Source organism: Delphinus delphis, chromosome 1 (genome assembly GCF_949987515.2).
Source record: "Delphinus delphis chromosome 1, mDelDel1.2, whole genome shotgun sequence".
NCBI lineage: Eukaryota > Metazoa > Chordata > Mammalia > Artiodactyla > Delphinidae > Delphinus > Delphinus delphis.
The window spans coordinates 37,897,955-37,910,073 of NC_082683.1; the positions used below are offsets into that span (position 1 = coordinate 37,897,955).

Here is a 12,119-nt window from a genome sequence, read left to right on the forward strand (position 1 = left end):
AACGAATCGACCACCGTGTCTGGACAGCAGTCAACATGTAAGCCCTAACTGCAACCTGCCAATGTCTGTGTGTACCCTGTTTTGTCTAGGGAGGCTCCCTCGGTCCTCACACAGTAGCCAGCAGATGCTTTAGTGGGGGCTTTGGGCCTGCCCACAGCTTCTGGGGCCTGGAAAAGGCCTGACCTCTTTCCTTAGAGATTGTGTGCCTGACTTGGAATTCCCCTTGTTTGTATTTACTTGGGCACCAGATCTCAGGTGGCTCAGATTGCGAGGACAAGAGGGTGCAGGAGAGTGAAGGCTATGGCAGGGTGTTGGAACCTGTCAGAGAACTGTCTCTGACTCTGCTTATGGCTTCTAAGAAGTACCAGAGTCCTACAGCTTTCACGTGTATCCTCTAGTAAAATCAAAGGTAATCATCAAGTGGCAGGTTCTGTGCATTATTTCATGTAACTCTCATTTTTTAAGATGAGGAAGCTGAGTCTCAGAGAAGTTAAGTAATTTGCTCAAAGTTACAGAGTTGTCAGATCTGCCTAGCTCCATCCAAAGCTTTTTCCTCCAAACTTTCTGAGGGACAGAGTGACACTGATCTCCAAAAACCCTTGGATTGTGATAAGAGTGATAAAAGTGTCTTCTGTTATTCCTAACAAACCCCTTTCAGCCACACCTGAATTTGCTAATCAGATGACTTTGTAAAGCACTTAACTTTGGGGCTGGTTGCCAGGGGAACCAAACCACCAATGGCCAATGTTTAATCGGTCCTACTCTTTACAAACCCAAAAGGTATGGGAGGGTTTGGAGAACTGCCTGCTTGTTGACTTGGTGAGCTGGAAGTTGGGAAGGGGCACACCCGAAACTCCCCTGGGACAGAAGTTTCTGTGCTCACCACCCTTCCAGACCTCCCTCTGTGTCTCTTCATCTGGCTATTCATTCATATCTTTTAATATCCTTTGTGATAAATCAGTAATCTAGTAAGTAAACTATCTGAGTTCTGTGAGCCACCTAGCGAATTAATCGAACCCAAGGAGGGGGTTGTGGGAACATTTGATTTATAGCTTGTGGTCAGAAGCACAGGTAACCACCTGGACTTGAGATTTGCATCTGAAGCAGTGGGGAAGGCAGTCACGTGGGACTGAACCCTTTTAGGATCTGATGCTTTCTCCTGGAAGATAGTGTTGGAATTAAGTTGTAGGGCACCTACACGGAGGCGAAGATTTGCTTCATGTATGGAAAACCGACACATCTGGTGTCAGAAGAAGTGTAGTATTGAGAGTAGAAGAGACACAGGATCGTGTTTTTCCTTTACAGGGACATTTTGAAGGAAAAATGGGAGTATGTTGATGGGAATGTGTAGTGGAGGTTAGTTATTTGTGCATTCAGCAAACACTTAAAAACATTTTTACATAGTATTTGATGAATACAAAAACATATATGTATAATGTATATAAAATATAAAACAAACACCTGTGAACCCACCATCCGGGACTAGAACATCATCAAATTCATAATCCCTTTTCTCATTCCCAGAGGTAGCCACTATCCTGAATTATATTCATCATACCTTGCTTTTTGTGATAGTTTTACCATATATATATAATTCACTAAGTAATACATTGTTTAATCGTTTTCTTGAGCTTTAAAAAGTGGTGTGTAGTCCTCCGGGACTGTTTTCATTCCGGATTCATTTTGTTGTCCTATAGAACTATATGACATAAGTGCGGATGTGGTGGGTGTATGCAAACAGGGGGCCTAACAGTCTGGAGGCTGGTGGAGACCCGAATCTGAGGGACATGCTGATTAGGTTGAGTTCTGAAGGATGCGAGGAGTTTGCCAGGTGAAGAGAACAGGAAGTTTTCTAGCTAGAGGGAACAGCCTGTTTGAAAGCTGTGGAGGAAGGGTCCCCAAAGGCAAAAATGCTTCAGGACCACAAAAGTCAGTGCAGCTCTGGAGATGAAGACTTTAGCCTTAGACACAATCAATTTTAAGTCCTGTAGGATGTCTGGGTTTGCAGATGTGGGTGTGGTACCTAGGAGGGAGTTATGGACTGGAAATAGATTTGGGGTGATTGGCATAGAGTTTGTTTGACACCTACAAAGTGTATTGGAGTGTCCATGTGAATGTACAGTTAGAAGAGCTTAGGGCTGAGCCCTGAGGAACACTGACTTTTAAAGGGATTGGGCAGAGGAAGAAGAGTGCACTAGGGCACTGAGCATGAGGTCCCAGAAAGGCAAAATACTGGGAGAGTGGTGTCATGGAAGTCAAAAGCAGAGAATCTTTGAGAGGAAGGAGTGGCCAGCTTTGTCTGGTAAGATAGGGTAGAAACATATCCCTTGGAGTTAAGGTCTTGTAGGCCATTGGTGACCTTGGCCAGAATCACTTCAGAAGAGTGGAAGGGGCAGAAGATAGGAGGAGTGAGAGATAAGGAAGGGGAGACAGACTACTCTTTCTAGAAGTTTGAAGGGGAGGAGATAAGAAGTCAAAGGACATTTTGTTTTTGAGATAGGAGAGAGTTAAGCATGTTTTTTTTTTTTTTTTAACAACTTTATTGGGGTTAAGCATGTTTTAAATGCTGGTGAGAAAGAGCTAGTAGAGAGGGAGAAGTTGAGACAACAGGAGAGATCAGGCAGACCTGATAGAGTGACTCTCTGTGGAAGAGGGAAGCTTTGACCTTGGCGGGGAGGAGGGATGTTCTTCTCCCTCTTCTATCATCAGAAGGAAAGGGTGGTATGGGTTTTCAGTAACTAAATAAAGTGAGAGCATGCTTTCTCCTCTGCCTCTGTCAGAGTCTAGTGAGTACTACCAGACCAGATTCTTGGAGGCTGGCCATTGCAAGTCTTGCAGGCTCTGCCCTCAGATGTTTTTGGCCATGGGTCCTCACCTTCTTCCACAGTAGTTGCACAAGCCTGCACTTCTACCTGCAGAACTTGTGGCTCCTGGGTTTTACTGAAAGTCTTTTTAAATTTGGAGCATAAATTCTTGGCTACTTAGAGCTTCAATACTAGCCTCTTATATTGACAGTCTTGAAAATAATAGTTTCAGAATTAAAAGCAGAATTGACGCCAAGTTAGGAAAGAAATTAGAGTCCATTTCCTTCCTTTTCCTCTCCTTTGACTTAAAGGTAGCTTTTTGTTAGCATGTTCTATATATGAGTTTCTCATCATTGCTATGGTAATTAAACATAGTCAAAAGATTTTATTCAGCTGCAAAGAAATACGCAAATAAAGAATTTGGGCCTTTCTCCAACCCTGGGCTTGTCATGTTATTTAGTGTGGTGATGAAGTTCAGTTCTCCACGTTCCTTTTCTATCTTCCAGTAGGTTGCCAAATATATTCATTACATTTTTCCTATTTAAACTACATTGAGTTTCTAGAATTTAAATAATCTGTATAGAAGTGAGTCAGAATTAAAAAGGTAAGAATTTCAGGGCAAGACAGGCTTGCTTTTTTCCCTATTAAAATACCTTATTGCTAAAAGGGAGTATTTTTCATTACTTCTTTTTGCACTAATGTATTCCACGAAGACTACCTTTAGGGTTTCTGCTCTTGTTCTCACCTTGCTCTCTTGGGTTCTAGCTCTTATTTTGTTGAGGTTTACAGTCTATCGTAATTCCCCGAGGGCTCAGGTGCATATAGATCAGAACTTTGATGGGAGTTTTCAGTTAGCTCAGGAGCTGGCACTGTGGACTCCCCTGCCTCCTCCTGCCCCAGCCCCGTAACCCAGTGCTGATTCCAGGCCGAAGTGATGGCACAGAGACTTCCTGTCACCCTTGTCCCTTGCTTTTTCTTGGTGATTGGCTTCCCCTCTCTCTCATGTCCTCTTTCTCATGTTTTTCCCTCTCTTGTGCCTTCCCATGGCAGGAAGCTGCTGACTCTGGGCTGATCCACATGGCTATACTCAAACAGGTTGGAATAGGAAGCCATATTGCCCAGTAGTTACAAGTAAGGGCCTGGAATCAGGAAAGTCCTGCAAATGTCATGGCTGTGTGACTTGGGAAACCACTCAGCCTCAATTTGCTCATCTGTAAAATGGGGATGCCAGTAATATATGGACCTCATAGGACTGTTAATGAGGATTAAATGGTAACATGAATGCGAGGGCTTAGCACCGCATCTGGCATACATTGTTAATCATCATTATTGTTGTCACTTTTGCTGTTGTTGTCAACATTATTTTACTAGTACTACCGCTCCTTTTACTCCTGCTACCACTACTCTTTGAAGGGCTGTTTAGTTCCCAAGGAGGCTGATGTGAGAGTTGATATGGGAATTGGATGCAGTAGGCAGAACTGATATGACAAAAAAGGAAATGTGCGCTATGCTTGGAAAGATGTAACCCTGAAGGGCAGTGGTTGAATCCAGACATTGGAGTTCTGTTAGTACTGGGATCGGGTGAGTTTGTGGTGCTTTCTTCTTAAGGCGCTGCAGCCTAGGGAATAGTTAGGTGTCCTTACTTGGCATGATCTTTCATGAGCTAAAGGCTCTGAGCCTTGTGGTTGACCAAGGCTAGGTATTTGCTTTGGCACTCTCTTGTCCCTGGGGATTTGTGGAACCTTATGCAAAGCCTCAAAGGTAAAAGCCATTGTACAAAACCTAATCTAATATGGAGCACATCTCCTTCTGTTCTAGATGCATCTGAATGAAACATAATCAAAATACAATGCTCTGAATGTATTACGATGCTTAAACAGGCATTTTAGACTGCATTTGTAAAAATATTATCCCATAACATCTCCAATCAGTCCTGAATCCCTGTTTCTTCTCTTTTTTAGGAAGCATTTATTCGAAGCATTTTGTCAAAGCCTTTCAAAATCCCCATTCCAAATTATCAAGGTAAAAATGAAGACTTTTCTATTTCTTAGATTAGTCACGTGTGAATATGCCTGAATAGATTAAAACCTCTGCTTTTGTAAGTACAGCTTACCTTGGAATTAAAGATGCCAGTCCAGTGGTGACTATGTATGGGGTGACCTTCCCAGGGCCTGCGTAAAGTCTGTGTTTGACAGCTTCGGCAAAGGCTACCAAGACTAACTGCCCCTCATCTTCTTGGTGGGGATATGTCAGTGTTCAGGAAGCTCCTGGTGGGCCAGGGTGGCTGATGGACCCAGGCTATATTCAGTCCAAGTGAGTTCAGTAGCATTTCCTTTATGAGGCTGACTCTGTCAGAGGCCTAGGTTCTATAGGGTTTCCCCCTGCCTTATGTAGGGCATAGAAGTGTGCTAAAACTGGGGACTGAGAGGGAGGAGGCGAACTCTCAAGACCTCTCAGTCTTGAAAGGCCCCTTTAGGGTTTCAGACCTTTCCAGAATTGATTTGATCTAAGATGAACGAGACCTGGCCCCCCAGAAGTTTGTAGTTGAATGGGAGAAGTCATATGGAGAAAACTCTGATCTGAGGCAGACTGGGGTATTGGTCAGGCATAGGTGCCCAAACTGCTTTTGCTGAGGTTTTTGGGAGAGGGGGTCATATGGAAGCTTAGGAAAGTTTATGTGAAGGATAGGCATTTGAGCTGGGCCTGCTGGAGCTCCTCAACTTAGAGGCTTAGGTGACAAATTGTTGGTTTCTAGGTCCTCTGGGCTTTCGAGCATTGGGCCTCAAAAGGGCTGGGGTCCGCCGGGCCCTCCATGACCCTCTGGAAGAAGGTGCCTTGGTTCTGTACGAGCCTCCCTTGCTGAGCGCCCACGACCAGCTGAAGCTTGACAAGTATGTGCACTGGTATTTCTTGAGCAGTTCTGGTCCTATAAGTGCACAAACCTGGAGGGCAGAGAGCATTTTGGTGTGATTTCACCTTGGGACCTGCATATGTTTTCAGAGTGCTGTCATGACTACTGTACCATCCAGAGTGAGTAGGTGGGGAAGGAGAGTGCCTGGGGAAGAACACGTGGACTTGTCCATTTGGTGGGGTTTCCTCATCCATTCCTACTGGGCTCACTCAGGGGCACAGGGAAGGTTAAGGTGATGACATAGGGAACCCATCTCCATCTCCTAACTTTCTCACCCTGGAGAGGAATTTGCTATGGTTTGGTTGCACCAGGCCAAGGAGGTCCTCTGTTAGGCAGCTGCCTCTGAATCAACAGGACACAACTTTCTGAGGGTGTGGCCTTGCCCGTGGCTGAGCTCCGTGTTTTCTTTGTTGTGTTTTCTCAGGGAAAAACTCCCTGTCCATGTGGTCGTTGATCCTATTCTCAGTAAGGTCTTGAGGCCTCATCAGAGAGAGGTAAATGGGGGGTGGGGGGGTGAGTTTGGGCTAGGGTAGGGGCTGCACCTGAGGGGCTGTCATCCCTGGGGCAGCTGCAGTGTGGATGCCAAAGTGGGCTGAGTGCTGTTATTCCCCAGGGAGTGAAGTTCCTGTGGGAGTGTGTCACCAGTCGGCGCATCCCTGGTAGCCATGGCTGCATCATGGCTGATGAGATGGGCCTGGGCAAGACGCTGCAATGCATCACATTGATGTGGACGCTTTTGCGCCAGAGTCCAGAGTGCAAGCCAGAAATTGACAAGGCAGTGGTGGTGTCGCCCTCCAGCCTAGTGAAGAACTGGTACAATGAAGTTGGGAAATGGCTTGGAGGGAGGATCCAACCTCTAGCCATCGACGGAGGCTCTAAGGACGAGATAGACCAAAAGCTGGGTAGGAGCCTTAACAAACATGGCCGCACTCCTCCATACAACCTGCTCCTGTCTTAAGTGTATCCTCACTGATGGCCAGGGTTGAGGGCAGGGAGGAGGGGTGACAGAAAGTAGAATTCCTGTGGAAAGAGTTGAAATAGTTATTTCCAGGCTAAATTAAAGAATCATCAGACTGGCTTTTTCTTTATGATATTCTCAGATTTGTTCCCTTGACACCTTTTTTGTTGTAGAAGGATTTATGAACCAGCGTGGAGCCAGAGTGCCTTCTCCCATCCTCATCATTTCCTATGAGACTTTCCGCCTTCATGTCGGAGTCCTCCGGAGAGGGAGTGTTGGACTGGTCATATGTGATGAGGTACTTGACGCTCAGCTGTCTGGGTGGTAGGAGAAAGTCTGTCGATGTCTTCTCACTGAGAACTGCCATCCAAGGACTGTGCCAGTTACTGGGGGATGCAGAGGACAGAACATACTGCCTTGGAGGAGGCAAATGGGAGGGAGAGCCCATGGTACCAATTTGCCGAAAGAGGGGTTAAGCAGAGCTTGGAATGCCAAGGAGAGTGAGGTGCTGTGGGCTGATTGGTTTTGTTGCCTCTAGACAGTTTTCCTAGACCAAAGGACTTTGAAGGGTGGGAGGGATTTGGATGGGTGGAGAGACATGGTACAGTGTTTAGGGGAATAGGTTCTAGGGTCAGAGAGATCTTTGTTCAAATCCTGGCTCTGCCACTTATCAGAGTAAGTGGTAAGTTACTTAACCACCCAAGCCTCTTTTTCTGTGTCAATAAAATGGGTGATAATATCTGCCTTATGGGATTATTGTGAGCATTAAATGAAGGAAAGCTTTTATCACAGTGCCTGGTATGTCATAAGACCTTGGTACATGTCAGCTCTGGGTGGTTTTTCGTTGTTGCTGTTTGTTTTTTTAATAATTCACCTTTAAAAATAATTATTTTAAATTCTGTTTTATTTTTTGGGTGTGCCACATGGCACATGGGATCTAGTTCCCTGACCAGGGATCGAACCCATGCCCACTGTAGTGGAAGCGCAGAGTCTTAACCACTGGACCGCCAGGGAAGTCTCTTATCTGTCTGTCTATCTATCTATCTCATGCAGGGCCTTTTATTTATTTATTTATATCGTTCATTCATTCATTCATTTATTGGCTGCGTAGGATCTTCGTTGCTGTGCGTGGGCTTTCTCTAGCTGTGGTGAGTGGGGGCTACTCTTTGTTGCTGTGTGCAGGCTTCTACTTGCGGTGGCTTCTCTTGTTGAGCACAGGCTCTAGGCGTGCGGGCTTCAGTAGTTGCAGCACACGGGCTCAGTAGTTGTGGCTCGCGGGCTCTAGAGCACAGGCTCAGTAGTTGTGGCTCATGGGCTTAGTTGCTCCGTGGCACGTGGGATCTTCCCGGATCAGGGCTCGAACCTGTGTCCCCTGCATCGGCAGGCAGATTCTTAACCACTGTGCCACCAGGGAAGTCCCTTAATTTTTTTTTTTATGTACGTATGTACTTATTTATTTAATTTATTTATTCTTTTTGACTGTGTCGGGTCTTGGTTGCAGCACGCAGAATCTTCATTGAGGCATGTGGGATCTTTCGTTGTGGCGTGTGGGCTTCTCTCTAATTGTGGCCTGCAGGTTTTCTCTCCTCTAGTTGTGGCATGAAGGTTCCAGAGTGCGTGGGCTATGTAGTTTGCGGCACGCAGGCTCTCTAGTTGAGGTGCGTGAGCTCAGTAGTAGTGGTGTGCGGGCCTATCTGCCCTGCGGCTTTTGGGAACCTAGTTGCCCGACCAAGAATCCAACGCGCATCCCCTGCATTGGAAGGCGAATTCTTTACCACTGGACCACCAAGGCAGTCCCCTCAGCTTTGGTTTTTATTCTAGGCTGAGAGGACTCATGAACAGAAGCACAGAGATAGGAAAGTCCAGTGTGGATAGTCCATACACCTTGTGAGTCTGTGTTGACTCTCTGGGACTAAGGAAAATACGTCAGTTGTTACTCTCTGGCCTTTTCCAGCACTGTACATGAAGGGTGGTAGGGATGCAACTACTTGGAAAGGAGTGAGGGTGGCTGGGAGCTTCCCAGTATAAAGAATTTCCCACGTCTTTAGGGGACTTGGCTACCCTGAGCCTGCTGCCATTGTTTACATCTTGGGGAAAGTAAGGTCACTTTGCACACCCCTGGGGCTTTAGTGGAGAGGTGGCTGAAAGACTTGGCCCCATCTGTCAACTGATTGGCAGGCTTGACTGTGCTCTGGGGACTATATAGATTACCCTGTATCTGAGGGTTTGGGGAGAGGACAGAGAAGAAAAGCTTACTTTGGGGTACCATGCTTGTTAGTAGTGAGCTGTTTCCCAGTTGAGCTTTTGTCCTTATGAAGAGTCTGGCATGTCTGCCAACTTCCAATACCCTGATGGGCCATTCCTTGGTAGGAGTAAGAGATTTAGCAGATTGAGATGGGGTATGCACGTGGCCACTGTCCAGGACCCTGGCATTTGCTTCATCACCATGGAGGGGGACGGTGCCAGGAGCCTGGTCTAGAGACCAGGGCATTGGGGAAGGGAAGGGAAGGCAGGCTGTTGAGCCCTTGAGGACTGGGCGGCATCTAGATTTTCTTCTGCTCTATAGTGTTTCGTTTCTTCCTCATTCTCTCCTGTTTTCTGAGCTGACTGGCATGAGGGACCAGGCTGCCTCTTGCCACACTGCAGGGTCCTGGCCCTCCCTTCTGCTCTTCTACCTTTTATTTATTTATGTTTTTTTTCTTTTTTTTCTACCTTTTATTTGTCAGCAGTGTGTTAATTGTCAGAGACCTGAGGAAGCCAAAGTCCTGAAAGATAGTCAGCCTACTCTAGAAGTTTGTCCTGTTTGGATCTGGGAAAGAGAAGGTTCTGCCCCAGCTTTCATGTTCCCAGCTTCCTCCCAGCTGATGCTTTTCTCTGGAACACAGAAATAATAACATAATAATAGCATAATAACTGTACAGAATCTTGATCCACATTGTAATCTGAGTTAGACAGGGCAAGTCAGAACACTTGGGATCAGCGTTGGCTTTGCCACTTGTAAGCATGACAGCAGATGAGACTGCTCTGAGACTATAGAGTAGATAGCACATGGTCTACCTGAAAGGGACATGATACAGATCAAGAAAGAGGATATAGGGAAGCATTTTGTAAGGTGTATGAACAGGGGAGGGATTGACGTCATCATCTCAGTTTTGGAGATGAGGAGACTGAAGCTCAGAGAAGTGCTGGGACTTGAATCCAGGTCTGAGATTTTAAGTCCTGGCTCTTTCTTCTCTCTTAATGCCTTGGTTGTAACCAAAGCTTGGTGTAGGGAGAAGCTTGGCTTGGTTATGGAAGGACTCGTCCCTGTATGCCTTATCTGGACCCATGTATGTTCCTTTACAAGTGCTAGAACACAAAGCAAGTCAGATGCTGGGAAATGCAGTAAAAACAAGAATCTACTCATGGGGCTCATGTTTCAGAGAGACAAGTGGTGGTATTTAATCTTGGTGTCATTTTTTGCTTTTAAAAGGATAAGCTGAGAATTCTGCCAGAACAGAAGTTTAGCAGCAGCTTATAAATAAGAACTCTGACAACTTTTCATCTGGCCAAACATTTGATTTGCTGAGATGCCAGCATTTGGGTTTTAAATCTGTGGCCGATGGTGGCAGGAGCCGGGTCTGGAGCCAGGAAGGTCCCATGGGAGCTGGGGTTGGCTTTCCCTTTCACAGAGACCCACAGGGGTAGTGCATCAGTTCAGTTCATTAATTGAGTTATTAAGTACCTGTTTTGTGTCAGGCCCTGGGGATCTCATGATTGCCAGCCATCAGGGAGCTTCAGTTTAGAGGGATCCAATTGTTTAGAGGGATCCAATGCATGCCCATTTCCCTAGGGCCTTTTGGGTAATTTCTTCACAAGTTTCAGGTCTTATTTCCCTCTTCAGCTCAGAAGTATCAGCCTCTTGTTTCAGGGCTGTTGCTTGGATCCTCCAGTCACTTTTAAGTTTCTGTGTTTAGGATGTCTTTAAAATTTTTTTTTTAAAACAGATATAATTGACATACGATGTTTTCATTTTAGGTATACAACATCCAGTCATTTTTTTTTTAATTAAAATTCTATGGGTGTCTGTCTAATTCTTCAATAGCAATGTTGCTTATTCATTCATTCTTCAGCAAGCATTCACTGAGCAGTGTTCTGTGTGGGGCTCTGTCCCGTGCACTGTTACAAAGGCAAATCTGACATGGTCTCTGCCTTTAAAAGTTCCTGCCTTGGTGAGGAGATAAAGTACAATCGAATGTGATTAGTGTATATAGCAGTAGATGAGAGGCAGAGTAGTATAGTGCCCGGACTTCAGAATCTCACACACCTGAGTTCAAATCTCAGTTCTGCTACTTGATACCATCATGATTTTGAATAACTGTGCACCTCTCTGAACCTCATTTTCTCTAAAAGGGTATTGTAATTTCCTCTCATCTGATTGTTATCTGGATTATAGAAGAGAATATAGGTAAAGTGCTTAGTATAGTGCCTGGCACATTAAAAGGATTCAGTGCACAGCTGTTATGTACAGACTGCCATAAGAGCCAGAGGTGAGAGACCCCAACAGCCTGGGGTCATTGAGGAAGGCTTTGCATAGGAGGTGACATTTGAGGAATTTGCCTGTGGAAGAGAATTGTGGGCAGAGGAATGGCATGGGCAAAGAGACCTAAGGAAATCCAGCATTAGGAGTGGTGAGTTATAGTTTCCTGGACTGTGACAAGCTGTGGAGAGTGTCACAGAAGTCAGCTGGGTCCTTTTTGAGAAGTACTAAGCTATCAAGCTTGGGCTTGATCCCACAGATGGGAGAGTCAGTGGAGGGTCTGTGTTTAATTGCACTGTGAAAGGCTGGCTTATTTGTTCATTCTTTCACTGGTGGTTGTGTTTTGCGTGCCCTGCCCAGTGTGGGGCTGAAAGGGACTGGGGGTAGAAAAGGCACAGGCCTTGCCCGTGTGATTCTTTGGGAGAGAGGAAAGTTGATAGGGTCCTTTACCATTTTGTTGAAAAAGGCTTAAAAGAGAAGTAACAGGTGTGTATTGGGGTGGGTGATATAGGGATAGGGGAAGAGATGCAAAGAGAGGCAGAGAGAGGCTCTTTCTTTAGATATCTGAGCTGGCTGGATTCTGTGGAAAGAGGAGAGGAGGAGCCTGGACCAAGTCCCCTTAGCACTGATAGCTTGGAGACTAATACAGAAGGCATCTGGCTCAGGAGGTTATAGGATGGTTGGGCTAGTGCAGGGGGAGGATTCCCTGAAAGCACGGGTCTCTAACATGTCTGAATGATCTCTGAAGAGGATAGGCAGGCTGCTATGGCTCTGGAGGTTGGGGCAGGGAAGAGGAGGGGAAGAAATAGAGAATCCATGCTTTATGGATATAGCATTGGTCTAGAAGCTGAAGGTCTGTCTCTTGAGCCTGGCATTTCTCCCCAAGAGAGTGGGTAAACTCTTGCTTTTGCTGCCCGCTGCCCAGTT

General features: G+C 45.8%; 1 protein-coding gene across 4 annotated transcripts in view; it reads left to right on the plus strand.

Moving 5' to 3' along the window:
• RAD54L (RAD54 like) overlaps positions 1-12,119 on the plus strand; it is a 27,534-nt gene continuing 15,415 nt past the window's right edge. For 3 of the 4 annotated variants that reach the window (XM_060021513.1, XM_060021505.1, XM_060021519.1), the window contains exons 1-3: positions 6,123-6,209; positions 6,329-6,617; positions 6,847-6,971. In XM_060021513.1, coding sequence (XP_059877496.1) covers positions 6,392-6,617; positions 6,847-6,971 — 351 coding nt within the window. In that variant the 5' untranslated portion in view covers positions 6,123-6,209; positions 6,329-6,391. Of the gene's footprint in view, positions 38-6,122; positions 6,210-6,328; positions 6,618-6,846; positions 6,972-12,119 lie in introns of those variants that run through there. The other variant, XM_060021527.1, reaches the window with a different exon arrangement.